Below are 16,999 nucleotides of genomic sequence, written 5' to 3'. Positions count from 1 at the left end.
TCAAAAGCTTTCACTCTGGTGGTATAATAAGCCCGAGAACAGAAGGCGTACGGCTGAATATAAAATCAGTGTATTTTATATCCCATGGCTGCCGTATTTATCAGTATGATTATGACAGATGTACAAACTAGCTCGCCACGCTGTCTATACAAGCTGCAGAAATGTATGAAAATTCATAGTTTCATCCCACTGCAGACAAAACAATAGTACGTCCATAGAAGATTAAGGATAAGGGGGGGGGGGGGGGGGGGGGGGATGGGGTTGCAGTGATATACGGTATTTGCCTGTTCACTATACAGATAAATTTAATTTGCATACAGCAGCTATAGGCACAATGCCTTCTTCTTCTTCACAGATAAATGCTAAACAAATAGCCTTTGGCAATAGTAATAGTGCAGGTTGTTGCTGTAATAAATCATCTCGAAAGGATGAGATGCTCCACAGTAACAATCTCTTATGTCTTTTAAAAAGTTCAATTTAAAAATAAATAAATATAATGAAAAAAATAAATTAAATAAATAAAAATAAACATTACTGAAATTGAGCAATCGGTAGTAATTCCAGATAAATAAACCCAATTTTACCATCACACATGATCAGTATTTATCAGTGTCAAAAAGTGAGATAGCATCAAGTGAAAGGATATGGGGTGTCACATCCTCGGCAGCCAGTAGGCCAGTGTTTCCCATCCAGGATGTCTCCTGCTATTGCAAAACTACAACTCCCAGAATTTGAATGACGGTGCATGTTGGGAGTTGTAGTTTTACAACAGCTGAAGGCACTCTGGTTGAGAAACACTGTCTAAGGTAATTAGTTTAAAAAAAATGAAAAATAGAAATTGTAAAAAAAATTTATAAAAAAAAGTAATAAATAATAATAATAATTATTATATATATATATATATATATATATATATATATATATATATATTTTTTTTTTTTTTTCAATTCCTTAACGCCACCCTCCATGATGGATGTTTCTGTTATTGCAATGTTAGCCATGTTCTCTGAATAACAGGTGGATTTTTTTTTTTAGCAGTTTGTACTATCCAAAACAAATTGGACAGCGACAGCAACAGGCCCCCTTTGATAAGGGACAGGCCAAATCCAATGGTCAATTTCTTCATACATTTCCAGGAGGAATAACAGAGGAACAGAGTTGTATGGGGAAGGCAAATATTCACTAAAACAGACTTGTTGTTGTGTGCACCAATGCTCACTACGTCCTGGACTTTTGTTGGCTTTTAGAGCATTGGTGGGGTCAGCAGGACTCAGGAGTGTTGAGTATAGGTGTAATGGGGGGGGGGGGTCCAGAGGCTCCAGACCCATCAGCCCACCCCTATGTGTGCACCACTGAATAGTTATCATGCCAGGGATGTATCACTGCAGAATTGGGCAGATGGGGTGCATGGTGCAGGATAATAATCTTTGCCTAAAAACGTGCGGCTACTTGGCAGGGCAGAGAGTGTAGGCTCCCGCGGGGGGAAACCGCGACGTGCCGCCACTATTTCAGTCATATCATAAAAGTTATTACCTGATTTCCATACGAACGGTTTGACTTCTTGGAGTGTAAAATCGGCTTTTGTAAGAGGCAGCAGAAGAGTCACGAACAGCAGATACTTGTGCATGGTCCGCCTGGGACCGGTGCCTGGGGCTGGCCCATTTCTTAAATACATCCTGCTGCCGTTCTTCACTCCCTTTTTCCACCTGGAAATAAGAAGTAAAATTAGATCACGGTTGTTAAAATTCTATAGAAGGAGGAAAGTGACCGGCATTACTGGGTGGGCGAACAACTAACTGTGTACCTGTCAATTAAAAAAATACTTGTCACGTCACAAAAGTTTTTTTGATTGGGGTCTCAGTACTAAGACCCCCACCGATCAGGAGAACCAACAGGAAGAAACGCTCAGTAGCATGCTTCACTCCCCGGCTTGCAGCAATCTCCGTGCATGAACATGGGGCTGTCCAGGGAAGCTGGATGGAGACTGCTGCTCATCTTTGGGCTCATTCTCCTGATTAGTGGGCACTGAGATTCTGAATGATTAAAACTTTTGACATGTTTCTGTGATACGGCAAAAATCTTTTCTTAAATGACAGGTGCACTTTAACCAACACAGGTCTGTAAGAGAGAATATATATGTAACTGCACGTGGTGCAGGGGTAATATTGTACAGTCCAAACTGTTTGATCTGCCGACAATCATGAGCAGCACCAGAGTTTTCTTGTCCACCATCCACACACAGGTCACTCCTTCATTACCCTCTACTGACTCTTCATTACACACCCCTTTTCTCTTTATTACACACCTCTGTCTCATTATTACACACCCCTTTTCTCTTTATTACACACCTCTGTCTCATTATTACACACCCATGTCTCTTCAGTACACATCCTTGTATTCATTAAACTCCCCTGTCTCCTCATTAAACTCCACTGTCTCTTCATTACACCCCCCTGTCTATTTATTACGCACCCCTGTCTACTTCACGCTCTCTTCATTAACCCCCTGTCTCTTCATTACAAACCCTTCTCTTCATTACACATCTCTGTCTTCATCACCCCCATGTCTCTCTTTATTACACACCTCTGTCTCTTCATTACTCCCCCCATGTCTCTCTTCATTACACACCTCTGTCTCTTCATTACATACCCCGTCTTTTCATTACACACCTCTGTCTCTTCCTTACACACCCCGTCTTTTCATTACACACCCCTGTCTCTTCATTATACACCCTGTCTTTTCATTACACACCCCTGTCTCTTCATTACACACCCCGTCTTTTCATTACACACCCCTGTCTCTTCATTACACACCCCGTCTTTTCATTACACACCTCTGTTTCTTCATTACACACCCTGTCTTTTCATTACACACCCCTGTCTCTTCATTACACACCCCGTCTTTTCATTACACACCCCTGTCTCTTCATTACACACCCTGTCTTTTCATTACACACCCCTGTCTTTTCATTACACATCCCATCTTTTCATTACACACCCTGTCACTTAATTACACACCCCGTCTTTTCATTACACACCCCATCTTTTCATTTCACTTTCTGTCACTTCATTACACACCCCGTCTTTTCATTACACACCTTGTCACTTCATTACACACCCCGTCTTTTCATTACACACCTTGTCACTTCATTACACACCCCATCTTTTCATTAGACACCCTGTCACTTCATTACACACCCCTGTCTCTTCATTACACACCCCTGTCTCTACCCGGGCCATTTCAAGGCACGTAGCAGAAGCCCATGACATGTCTTGCCATTGACAGCAGCCACCGTTGCCGTAGTTTTCAGGGGAGCTCAGCAATATGAGCAGGACATCCTGCAGCCACGAGTCGCCTCTTATGGCTTCCAGCTGAAACTTATCAGAGGAATAATGCTTTCCCACACACAGCAAGGGATTCCCAGGAATGTCTCCAGATTGTAACACTTCCTTGTCCTGCCCGATCACCAGATTTATCACCAATTGAGCATTTATGGAGCCCTTCTTGGTGCACTTTTTGTCAATGAATGTACTGCATATGTATAATGTGTATATGTGTGTGTGTAAAATATGTATGAGTGTCTACAATGTATACATAATGGCCCTGATTTACTATTGTAAACCCGACATGTTTTGCACCAGAATTTGTGCCAGAATAAAAAATAAATAAAAAATAAAAAAACGACCAACTCTCAGTTTTACTGAGAAAACCCAAAAGGGGCGTAGTCATCCAAAAAGGGGGCGTGGCTACAAAACATATTTACTAAATGTTTACACAGAAAATGTGGTGGATTTGAGCTGAGAAAAACCCTACAGATCAGAGCATGTGTAAAAAAATCAAAATGTAAGGAAATGTGCAAAATGTAGGGAATTACCATGGAAAAAAATTGTAGGGAATTAAAACCCATAAAGAAAACTACACAACACTCTTAGTAAATCAGGGCCAATGTGTATAATATACATCCGTATGAAACGTATGTGTGTAATGTATACATGAGTGTGTAATTCTGTGGTTTGTATATATGAGTTCTATGTGTACTGTATGTTTGTTTACCACATGAATATGTGTATAATGTGTGTATACACAAATATAGACCATTGCTTGTGTGTATAGCATATTTTATTATACATAATTTATTTACAATCTATAGCTGTATTGTCTATGTGTACACTATATTTGACACTGGTTATTTTTGTGTTGTTTTTTTCTGTTTAGTACTATTATACACACACTGTACGGCACTTTCATCTTTGCAGGGTATGGCCCTATTATTTTCACACTGTTCTATTATCTTCAGCAGCTCCAATTACTCTTTCTGTGCTGACCCTATAATTTAACACCCGTAATCAGACAGTTCCTATATGAGAGCCATAACCTGTGTATACATTCTGCCTCTATGGGAATCTACTGATTTATGGAATATCTCAGCCGCATAGAAGGACAATGATGCTTTGGGGAGCATTGAGAACTCGCTTCTGATGTTGATCATTCTATATTGAACGTGCATGGCTTTTATTTACATGGAGGATGTTCCTTAAAAATCAATATCTCTGTTGGGCTCAAGGAACCCCCCCCGTTGGATGCCAATATAGTCACAAATTGAATTAGGAGATGAAGTTTCCTCCTACGATGCCGTTCAATCCGTTGGTTCTTTCCAAGGGCAAGCGCTGAATACAGGAAGGGCCAATCCTTTCTGTCAATAGTTTGTAGATCCAAAAAAAAAGATCAACTAACGCGTCTAAGCTCACAATAAACAAAACAGCAATTTAATTACGGCATGCAGTAAATAAATTATGTATTTAATCATTCTGTGTGCTCCATCTGTGCTCCCCTTATAAAATCCAATCTAATGTAATTTGTTTCTGATTCATCTGTCTGTAATCTTTATTAGCTTCTCTATTTGGGATTTTAATTTGATGTCTCTGCTACATTATAAAAATATACTGTGTATTTAATTTGGCATTGTCAGTGTAATACACCCTCCGCATTACACCGAACTGACGATGAGAGCGAGAATGTTCCCAACACTATTATGAGTGAAGAGATGAATAGATCAGCTCACCGGCTGTGCGTCCCGTCCACGACACGGCAGGTGCACGGCAACACCAAATCACAAGGAGAAGAGAGATACCAGCGTGGAATATGCAGAAAGTCCCGTTTATTGATAAAATCAGAGACACAGGTCAGGGAAAAACATGACGCGTTTCAGGCGTATACCGCCCTTAGTCATATGACTAAGGGCGGTATACGCCTGAAACGCATCATGTTTTTCCCTGACCTGTGTCTCTGATTTTATTAATAAACGTGACTTTCTGCAAATTCCACGCTGACATCTCTCAACACTATTATGGTGCAGTTTCTTGATCCTCTAGCATAGAGATCTTCAAACTATGGCCCCCAAGATGTAATCTTCAAACTATGGCCCCCAAGATGTAATCTTCAAACTATAGCCCCCAAGATGTGATCTTCAAACTATGACCCTCAAGATTTGATCTTCAAACAATGGCCCTCCAGATGTGCTCTTCAAACTATGGCCCTCCAGATGTGCTCTTAAAACTATGGCCCCCAAGATGTGATCTTCAAACTATGGCCCCCAAGATGTGATCTTCAAACTATGGCCCCCAAGATGTGATCTTCAAACTATGGCCCTCCAGATGTGCTCTTCAAACTATGGCCCTCCAGATGTGCTCTTCAAACTATGGCCCTCCATATGTGCTCTTAAAACTATGGCCCCCAAGATGTGATCTTCAAACTATGGCCCCCAAGATGTGATCTTCAAACTATGGCCCTCCAGATGTGCTCTTAAAACTATGGCCCCCAAGATGTGATCTTCAAACTATGGCCCTCCAGATGTGCTCTTCAAACTATGGCCCTCCAGATGTGCTCTTCAAACTATGGCCCTCCAGATATGCTCTTCAAATTATGGCTCTCCAGATGTGCTCTTCAAACTATGGCCCTCCAGCTGTGCTCTTCAAACTATGGCTCTCCAGATGTGCTCTTAAAACTATGGCCCCCAAGATGTGCTCTTCAAACTATGGCCCTCCAGATGTGCTCTTCAAACTATGGCCCTCCAGATGTGCTCTTCAAACTATGGCCCTCCAGATGTGCTCTTCAAACTATGGCCCTCCAGATGTGCTCTTCAAACTATGTCCCTCCAGATGTGCTCTTCAAACTATGGCTCTCCAGATGTGCTCTTAAAACTATGGCCCCCAAGATGTGATCTTCAAACTATGGCCCCCAAGATGTGATCTTCAAACTATGGCCCCCAAGATGTAATCTTCAAACTATGGCCCTCCAGATGTGCTCTTCAAACTATGGCCCTCCAGATGTGCTCCTCAAATTGTGGCCCTTCAGATTGGGTCCTCAAACTATGGCCCTCCAGATGTGGTCTCCAAACTTTGGCCCTCCAGATTTACTCTGCAAACTATGGCCCTCCAACTGTTGCAAGACTACAACTTCCAGCATGCCCAGAGAGCCTTTGGTTGTCTGTGTGTGCTAGGGGTTGTAGTTTTGCAACAGTTCAAAGGCCATGGTTTTGGAGACCACGGACTAGCAATATGCCATTCTTCATCGTGAAGTTGGGTTACACTCAAGTTGAAACTTCTTAAAGGGGTACTCCGCTGCTCAGCGTTTGGAACAAACTGTTCCAAACACTGAAGCCGGCGCCGGAAGCTTGTGACGTCATAGCCTCGCCCCCCCACTGCAAGTCTATGGGAGGGGGCGTGACAGCCGTCACGCCCCCTCCCATAGACTTGCATTGAGGGGGCGGGGCTATGAAGTCACAAGCTCCTGGCGCTGGCTCCAGCGTGCGGAACAGTTTGTTCCAAATGCTGAGCAGCGGAGTACCCCTTTAAAGACTCCAAACCAGGGGCGGACATATCGCCTGTGCAGCCGGTTCAGCTGCACAGGGGCCCAGCGTGGGAGGGGGCCCGCCCTCACACGCTGGGCCGGTCCTACCATCGGACCCAGTGGACAGGGCCGCCATCAGGGGGTAAACCCATACACTTGTATGGGGCCCGGAGCTTCAGGGGGGCCCGGACGTCCCTGTACTTTTTTTTTTCCGGCTAGTCAGTGAGTGACTGCGACTGTCACTCACTGACTCCTGGCTGGGTACCCGTCGGAACTATGACCGGGCCTCATAGTCTGGGGGGCCCGCAGGACTATGAGGCCCGCTCTTTTTAGAGCGCGGGCCCCTTAAGAAGTACGGCAGGGCCGGACAGGCCAGGGGCTGATGGGAGTCGACGTGCCCCGCGCAGGCACGCACGTCTACTCCAGTCACCTGACCTGTCCCGGCGCGATCTCCAGTCCAGCAGCCTCCCACGGATCCTCCCCGTGCAGTGGAACACTGTGACAGGAGCAGCAGCTGCAACGAACCCCGGCAGGGTAAGTGAACGGGGGGGGGGGGGGGGGGGGGTTGGATGGGGGCTATGTTGTTTGCAGACTACAATGGTGATGAGAGGTGCAGGGGAACAGGTGCTTGGGGTGTTATAGGGGTGATGAGAGGGGGGGGGTTATGGGGGTAATGAGAAGTGCAGGGGGTGTTATAGGGGGATGAGAGGTGCAGGGGGGTGTTATGGGGGGATGAAAGGTGCATGGGGAGGTTATGGGGGTGATGAGAGGTGCAGGGGGGTGTTATGGGGGTAATGAGAGGTGCAGGGGGGTGTTATGGGGGGGGGGGCGAGAGGTGCAGGGGGTGTTATGGGGGGGATGAAAGGTGCATGGGGAGGTTATGGGGGTGATGAGAGGTGCAGGGGGGTTATGGGGGTGATGAGAGATGCAGGGGGTGTTATGGGAGTGATGAGAGATGCAGGGGGGTGTTATGGGAGTGATGAGAGATGCAGGGGGTGTTATGGGAGTGATGAGAGATGCAGGGGGTGTTATGGGAGTGATGAGAGATGCAGGGGGTGTAATGGGGGTGATGGGAGGGGGGGGGTGTTATGGGGTGATGAGAGGTGCAGGGGGGGTTATGGGGGTGAAGAGAGGTGCAGGGGGGTGTTATGGGGGTGGTGAGAGATGCAGGGGGCATTATAATAGTGATGAGGAGAGGTGCGGGGGTTATAGTAGTGATGAGGAGAGGTGCGGGGGTTATAGTAGTGATGAGGAGAGGTGTGTGGGGGGGTTATAGTAGTGATGAGGAGAGGTGTGTGGGGGGTTATAGTAGTGATGAGGAGAGGTGTGTGGGGGGGTTATAGTAGTGATGAGGAGAGGTGCGGGGGGGGGTTATAGTAGTGATGAGGAGAGGTGCGGGGGGGTTATAGTAGTGATGAGGAGAGGTGCGGGGGTGGTTATAGTAGTGTTGAGGAGAGGTTTGGCAGGGGTTATGGGGGTGATGAGGAATGATGAGGACACAGAGGATAAGAGGTATTATATTTAGTGTGTATAGTGTGTGGCAGGATTATATTTAGTGGGTACAGTGTATAGCAGTATTATATTCAGGGTACAGTGTGTGGCAGGATTATATTCAGGGTACAGTGTGTGGCAGTATTATATTTAGTGGGTACAGTGTATAGCAGTATTATATTCAGGGTACAGTGTGGGGCAGTATTTTATTTAGGTTACACTTTCTGGCAAGGTTATAATGATTATTGTCTTCATGCAGAGGATGAGGATCTGCTGACAGTGAGGAGCCAATGATGTCCGGATGTCAGACTCTGCAGATAAGATGGAGCTGGGGGAAGACCTGGTCTCTGGACGAGATGAAGAAGAAAAGAAGACGTCACTCAGGTCACTGACATCATTGTGTGTTCTTATGACTGTCCCATCAGAGCTGTAGTCACTTGTAAGTTCTGCAGTGATGATGGGTAAAACTGTGTCTCTTCAGCTGTTACAAAACTACAACTCCCATTGCCTGAGGCTCTCCAGACATGATGGGAGTTTTAGCTTTCCAACAGCTGGAGAACCACTTCAACCGAGGTGATCGGTGGGGGTCTCAGGCCTTGAGTTGTGTAAGGGGCCCCGAAATTTCTGATGGCAGCCCTGCCAGTGCACATATGACAGGGAAACCAGTCTTGCCCAGTCACTAAACTGCTACTTACATCTGCCCATGGGGACTTCCTGGCTGAGGTGCGTGCGGTGAGTGACGTCATCGCAAGCACCTGGATGCTGACGTCCAGCGCAGAGCGTGCGATGATGTCACTTATAGCGCGCACCTCTGCCAGGAAGTCCCCATGGGCAAATGTAAGTAGTGCAGGCCAGGTAAGAGTGTGTGGGTGAGTGAGAGTGTGTGTGTGTTTGTTTGTTGGGGTTATGCTATGCTACCTAATGTGGGGAATCTATGCTACCTAATGTGGGGAATATATGCTATGCTACCTAATGTGGGGAAATTATGCAATGCTACCTAATGTGGGGAATATATGCTATGCTACCTTATGTGGGGAATCTATGCTACCTAATGTGGGGAATATATGCTATGCTACCTAATGTGGGGAATCTTTGCTACACTACCTAATGTGGGGAATATATGCTACGCTACCTAATGTGGGGAATCTATGCCATGCTACCTAATGTGGGGAATATATGCTATGCTACGCTACCTAATGTGGGGCTACGCTACCTAATGTAGGGAATCTATGCTACGCTACCTAATGTGGGGAATATATGCTGCGCTACCTAATGTGGGGAATATATGCTACGCTACCTAATGTGGGGAAATTATGCTACGTTACCTAATGTGGGGAAACTATGCAATGCTACCTAATGTGGGGAATATATGCTACATAATGTGGGGAAACTATGCTACCTAATGTGGGGAATCTATGCTACCTAATGTGGGGGAACTGCTGCCTATCTAATGCAAATTAATGTGAGTTGCAGTGCAATTTTATGGCATATTACTTTTTTTTTTTGGGGGGGGGGGGGGGCCAGGCACATTCTTTGCACAGGGGCCCTCTGTTGTCTGTGTCCGCCCCTGCTCCAAACCATGCACTTAATTGGATGCCATGTGTGGGAGGCAGAATAACAAACATCTTCTCATTGCTTTAATGAAGAATTCCTGAATCTATGGCTCTTCTATTAAAAAAAATTAAGCAAATTGTATGAAAGTTCATGTTCTGCCAGTTCTCCAGACTAGTTCTGTCCAAACCTGTACTTTACTAGTAGCCCAAATGTGTGTATAACACTGTCTAAGAGCCCTAAAAGCCATCTAGAACACTATGAGGTCACCTAGGAGTGCATGTATGGACTTCGAAGAAGTTTTTAAGGTCAAACTGAACTTTAAAGTTATGGCAACATGTATGGCTAGGGGTAAACGGATGGTACCCAGTGGTAACTAACAGGATGAATAAAAACACGATGCACTAGCAGATTTTTTTACATTTTACAAAAAAAAATGTTCAAAAATAATCCTGTTTTTGGAGGCAGATGCCTGCCAGTGTTTATATGCACACTGAGGTATTGGGAGAAGCAATGGCTTTTACCAAGTGGTCCAAAAATTATCCCTTTTAGGAAGTAGCAACAGTTTTTGTTATTAGAAAGTGAAGGAGAAATGGTGTTTTACAAGCTGTAAAAAATAATTCCCATTTTGGGGCATAACAACAGGAATGGCTTACTAAAAAGTGCATAAATGGGATACAAATCCCCTTATGCTGCTATTTCACCATAAGTGTTAAACAAAAAAAAAAAACTGTTACACTTAGCGTCCAATTAAAACAGATTTTGCACAGACATAACAGATGCAGAACACTGTGCTGCTTTACTACAATTATTATACATGCGGCTTTAATTCCTATCGGCTTTGGTCACTGCTTAGTGTCCCTCACAGAGATCTTCACCTAACAACTGATAACATTATAATGGCTGCTGAAGATATGTACATGGGCTTTTATAGAGGCTGTGACATCACCCCTATACTGCCTTTTGCTTGTCCGGGAGCTGAACTGAATTGCACAAATGACTCACTGTCTCAGGTGAGATGGTACTTTCAATTGAAGCAGTATATAAGACTTGCTTGAAGCAGGCTTTGCCTTGAATAAGTCACCAACTGGCCTGAACTAAACTGAAACTAGTAGGTATACACTCACTGGGTATATGTATTTTTCTGTGACTGACTTGTCTACCTAGCAGAATCAGAGCTAGGAGAGATGTTTACTCTTCCACAGCCTTATCCAGACTCTGAAAACACTGACTTGGGTTGAGGTCCAGAAAGGATTGGACTAGGAACTCCTTTCTGGAAACTTTTTGCATGGAAGCTGACTAGGGAGCATGTTATGTGACCAATGATTCGCTCATCTTGTACAGGATATGCAAACATTTAACCCTGACACACTTGACACCATAGATGCCCCATGCTGTAGTGAATTATATATAACTTACCCAAAGTCAAAATAATAGGAACATTACTTGTCCTCTAAGATTGGAAACTGGATGAGTATTCCAATTATTCAACAGTGATCTGCCATCCGCAGGGACTGCCATACATGTGCCCGATTCCCATTTTTCAACAATTTATCCTTCCCATGCATTGAATTATTGTTGGGCCTTCCATCATCATGTCATCATCTGTAAAATGTCAAAACAGATAAAAATTATTATAATGATTTTGTTTGATCCGTTTCCTTATACTTTATTTAAAGGGGTTATCCAGGAATAGAAAATGGAGCTAATTTCTTTCAAAAACCACTCCCTGTTTATCTCCAGGTTGTGTGTGGTATTACAACTTGGCTCCATTTACTTCAATGGAACTGAGCTGCAGAACTACACCCAGCCTGGAGACAGAAGATGGAGCGGTTTTTGAAAAAAACGAACTCTCTGTTTTTCAATTCCTGGATAACCCCTTTAAATGTCTATGTTAACGCAATATTGGAAGGTTAAAAAAATAGCTTTAGAGCAGGAACCTAAACATAATAAAATAAAATAACCGTTTGACTTCTATGGGTTTTGGTATGCTCTGTGTCTTGTTCAGAGATCACTTTACTAGGAAGGGGTTAGTAAGAGATTCTGGGTTATTTGCCTCCAGTGTTTTAGGTTGAAATTACAGATGGTAGATTTGCTGTGGATTTAACCTGTGTAGTGGACTCATTCCTGACATGTCAATTTAATTCACAAGAAATGTAACTGCAGTGCAGAAGTTGAAATGCATGGCGGTGAAATCCACTGTGAGGCTAGGATTCCACTGAGGTTTTTGTTTTGTGTTTTTTTAGGCTTAAAAATGCCAGAAAAACTGCCACTGATTTTTCCTGAATTTTTGGCGTTTTTTCAGGCATTTTTCCTTTGAGTGGAAATAGCATTTTTGGCCCCTTTTGCCATTTTTTTTTTTTCAAAATTTTTTGGGTACAAAAAAAAACTAAAAAAGCTATTTAACGAAATGGATTTTCTTTATAACGACATTTTTCTTAATTTTTAAACATTGATCAATTAATGTGGGCGGGCAGGGAACTAAAAATGTAGCCGACAATAATAAAAATGTAGAAAGGGGCCATTTAAATGTAAAAATAATATATATTTTTAAAATTAATTTTGTTAACTTTTTATTAGTAATGTCTTTTAATAATATGTTTAATAAAGTGTGTGTGTGTTTGTTTCACTTTTTTTCCTTTATTTTGTAAATGTTTTAGGTAGTACAACAACTCCCAGCATGGAAAACGCTGTTCCATGATGGGAGTAGTAGTCCCTGTACTAATAGACAGATCGCCTCCGGTGTCACTCCTGACACCCGATTCGATCATCCTATCTACTGCAGAGATGCGGAGCAGCTCTCTACAGCGCTCGTATCTCTGCTTTGTACTCCAGGCGGCTAGTGATGTGAATAGAAATTCACATCACTCGTTCATATTTTCTGCCCAGAGTGGTGATTGGCTGGATGGTTGCAGCCGGAGTATAGCGCAGAGATGCGAGAGCTGTAGAAAGCCGCTCCGCATCTCTGCAATAGATAGGACGATCGCATCGGGTGTCAGGAGTGACACCTGCTGTGATCTGTCCTTAACTACAGGTACTGCTACTCCCAACATGGAGCACAGTCTGCACCATGCTAGGAGCTGTAGTACTTGCATTAATAGACAGATCACAGCAAGTGTCACTTCTGACACCTGTTGCAAATTGTCTATTAATGCAGGTACTACAGCTCCCAGAATGAAGCAGAGTTGTCTCCATGTTGGGAGCAGTAGTACCTGCAGGTAAGGAAACATTACAGCAAGTGCAACACCTGCTGTGATCCTCATGAATAATGTATACCATAGATGCGGCTGGCCGCTCTTCTATGGTTTCCTGCACTGACGTATATATACACCTATTCATATTTCCCACAGAGTGTTTTGATTGGCTGGAACCATCTGGCCATTCACAGCTCTCCGCGGGAAATATGAATAGATGTACACTGCTCAAAATTAAAGGAACACTTAAACATTGTAATTCCAAGTCAATGACACTTCTGTGAAATCACACTGTCCACTCAGGAAGCAACACTGATTGACAATCAATTTCACATGCTGTTGTGCAAATGGAACAGACAACAGGTGGAAATTATAGGCAATTAGCAAGACACCCCAATAAAGGAGTGGTTCTGCAGGTGGTGACCACAGACCACTTCTCAGTTCCTATGCTCCCTGGCTGATGTTTTGGTCACTTTTGAATGCTGGCGGTGCTTTCACTCTAGTGGTAGCATGAGACGGAGTCTACAACCCACACAAGTGGCTCAGGTAGCTCATCCGGAATGGCACATCAATGTGATCTGTGGCCATAATGTTTGCTGTGTCTGTCAGCGTAGAGTCCAGAGCATGGAGGAACTACCAAGAGACAGGCCAGTACATCAGGAGATGTGGAGAAGGCCGTAGGAGGGCAACAACCTGGCAGCAGGACCGCTACCTCCGCCTTTGTGCAAGGAAGAGCACTGCCAGAGCCCTGCAAAAAGACCTCCAGCAGGCCACAAATGTGCATGTGTCCACTCAAACGGTCAGAAACAGACTCCATGAGGGCGGAATGAGGGCCCGCCGTCCACAGGTGGGGGTTGTGCTTACAGCCCAACACCATGCAGGACATTTAGCATTTTCCAGAGAACACTAAGATTGGTAAATTTGCCACTGACACCCTGTGCTCTTCACAGATGAAAGCAGGATCACAATGAGCACATGTGACAGAGTCTGGAGACGCCGTGGAGAACGTTCTGCTGCCTGCAACATCCTCCAGCATGACTGGTTTGGCGGTGGGTCAGTAATGGTGTGGTGTGGCATTTCTTTGGGAGCCGCACAGCCCTCCATGTGCTTACCAGAGGTAGCCTGACTGCCTTTAGGTACCGAGATGAAATTCTCAGACCCCTTGTGAAACCATATGCTGGTGCGGTTGGCCCTGAGTTCCTCCTAATGCAAGACAATGCTAGACCTCATGTTGCTGGAGTGTGTCAGCGGTTCCTGCAAGAGGAAGGCATTCATACTATGGACTGGCCCGCCCGTTCCCCAGACCTTAATCCGATTGAGCACATCTGGGACATCATGTCTCGTTCCATCCACCAACGCCACGTTGCACCACAGACTGTCTAGGAGTTGGCAGATCTTTTAGTCCAAGTTTGGGAAGACATCCCCCAGGAAACCATCCACCACCTCATCAGGAGCATGTGCAGGCGTTGTAGGGAGGTCATACGGGCACGTGGAGGCCACACACACTACTGATCCTCATTGTGACTTGTATTAAGGACATTACATAAAGTTGGATCAGCCTGTAGTGGGGTTTTCCACTGTGACTTTGAGTGTGACTCCATATCCAGACCTCCATGGGTTGATAAATTTGATTTCCATTGATAATTTTTGTGTGATTTTGTTGTCAGCACATTCAACTATGTAAAGACGAAAGTATTTTATACAATTCAGATCTAGGATGTGTTATCTTAGCGTCCCCTTTATTTTTTTGAGCAGTGTATATATATATATATATATATATATATATATATATATATATACTGTATATATATACATCAGTGCAGGGGACCATAGAAGAGCAGCCGGCAGCCCGCCCGCATCTATACATTATACAGGAAGATTGCAACGGGTGTCAGAAGTGACACCCGGGGCGAAAAGTCAATTAGTACATGTACTACTACTCCCATCATGGAACAATGTCCCACGCTCTAAGTAGTAGTACTACCTAAATATTTTAAAAAAGAAAAGAAAAAAGTGAAAAATTTTAAAAACACACACATTTTATTCAACGCATTATTAAAATACTTTATTAATAAAAAGTTTAACAAAATAAACTATAACAAATATATAATTTTCACATTTAAATTGCCTCTTTCTAAATTTTTATTATTGTTGGCTACATTTTTAGTTCCCTGCCCACCCACATAAATTGATCCCTGTTTAAATAATAATAAAAATTTTGCTATAAAAAAGATAAATTTCATTAAATACATTTTTTCCATCAATACTGTATCTTTTTTATAATTTTTTTTAATGGTACCCTACGAAAAAAAGGTATCTCCCATCAATTTTTTGGATCGCTAAAGACCCAAAAAAATAAAAATAAAAAACGCTGCCAAAAACACCAGGTTCAAATCCACATGGTGTTTTTCTTGGCGTTTTTTTTTTTTTTTTTTACTCCCATAGACTTCTATAATCTCAACAAGAGGTAATTTTTCAAAAACTGCCAAGGAACTCAAAATAGCTGAAAAATGCCAAAAGGATAAAAAAAAAAAAAAAACACCAAACTTGAAAACACCAAGTGGATCTTGCATTTTGCAGTTCAATACTGACTTGCAGCTAACATCTGGCCGCTGCGTTTTTTCACTGAAAAAACGCCGTGCGGCAAAATGAGCGTTTTCATCTGCGTTTTTGCAGTAAAATCCTCAGTGGAATCCTAGCCTGAATCTGCATCAACATCCACATGTGGACAGACTCTCGAGGTGTGTATTACTTTCTATTATAATCTTACCCCTAGTGTATACAGCACAACCTGAAAAATTAAAAGAAGCCCCCCCCCCCCCCCCCCCCATAGTGCAAGGTCAGTGTGGAAACTGCACGATTTCTGCAAGTGTCAAAGAGGCTGTGCTGAGCCTCCTCCTTTCCCACCTGTCCCGCAGGGACAGGTGGGAAAGGAGGAGGCTCAGCACAGCCTCTGACAATTTCGTTTTTTTGAACAGTTCAGTTTTTTACTGCAGTAAAAAAAAAAACACAAAAAAAGTAGAAAAATTATACGCAACTCCGTAAATTTTTTGGACAATAAACAGAATTTTTTTTTAACTTTTGCTAAAATTTGTGGCTGCTCAAAAATTTGTCGCAATTTTTCACCAAAACCTACACTAAAAACACTGAAAAATTTGTGGGCTAAAAAAAAATATATATATATATATATATAAGAAACAAAGTAGTCCAGCGCAAGTCAGTAAATTCTGAGGAGTTTATTTAGTACAAAACATACAGGTACAGACCAGGTGACGCGTTTCGGCCGCTAGTACACAGCCTTGGTCATATTGAGCATGACCAAGGCTGTGTACTCGCAGCCGAAACGCGTCACCCGGTCTCTACCTGAATGTTTTGCACAATATACAACTACCTCAGAATTTACCGACTTGCAACGCTGGACTACTTTTTTTCTTTGATTTATCTGGATTTGGTCCGTTCCAGTCCGAGACGTTGAGGGCTGCAATGGAGAGCTGGAAACTATAGCATATGAGTTACTAAAAAAAAAATATATATATATATATATATATATATATATATATATGAAAAAAGAAAGAGTGTCGTCTGTTCTTGATTTTATCTCATTCAGTATGATCTGCAGCGTATTTTGGCTTCAAAAGTGCATCACAAAACCTGAGCACAACGGCACCGTGTAATGATCGGTTCATACCGCGCTTTCACAGGTATCTGTCTGCGTGACACTGAGAAAGGGAAGCATACGTATACTGTGGTGGAGAGCAGCGGGTATTGTTTATTTGAATGGCCTGAACGGAGCCGTACAGGACGTATATGATATTTTAACTGGACTCAATGGGCTTTTGAGTCCTGGGAAATTAGCTTATATGGCCCGATCACTAGGTGACTTTTTGGTTCATTAAAATGAATGGCACCCGGTG

General features: G+C 43.4%; 1 protein-coding gene across 7 annotated transcripts in view; it reads right to left on the bottom strand.

Annotated features, from left to right (window-relative positions):
• The window catches only part of THSD7B (thrombospondin type 1 domain containing 7B), a 567,277-nt gene that overhangs the window by 445,294 nt on the left and 104,984 nt on the right, over positions 1 to 16,999 (bottom strand). For 6 of the 7 annotated variants that reach the window (XM_056535831.1, XM_056535826.1, XM_056535830.1 and 3 more), the window contains exons 2-3: positions 11,311 to 11,496; positions 1,534 to 1,706 (exon numbers count right to left, since the gene is read on the bottom strand). In XM_056535831.1, the coding sequence (XP_056391806.1) occupies positions 1,534 to 1,675 (142 nt within the window). In that variant the 5' untranslated portion in view covers positions 1,676 to 1,706; positions 11,311 to 11,496. The remainder of the gene's footprint in view (positions 1 to 1,533; positions 1,707 to 11,310; positions 11,497 to 16,999) is intronic. The other variant, XM_056535829.1, reaches the window with a different exon arrangement.

Source organism: Hyla sarda, chromosome 8, assembly GCF_029499605.1.
Source record: "Hyla sarda isolate aHylSar1 chromosome 8, aHylSar1.hap1, whole genome shotgun sequence".
Lineage (NCBI taxonomy): Eukaryota > Metazoa > Chordata > Amphibia > Anura > Hylidae > Hyla > Hyla sarda.
Note: the sequence above shows the minus strand (reverse complement) of the source record. Positions and strands in the feature narration are given on the sequence as shown.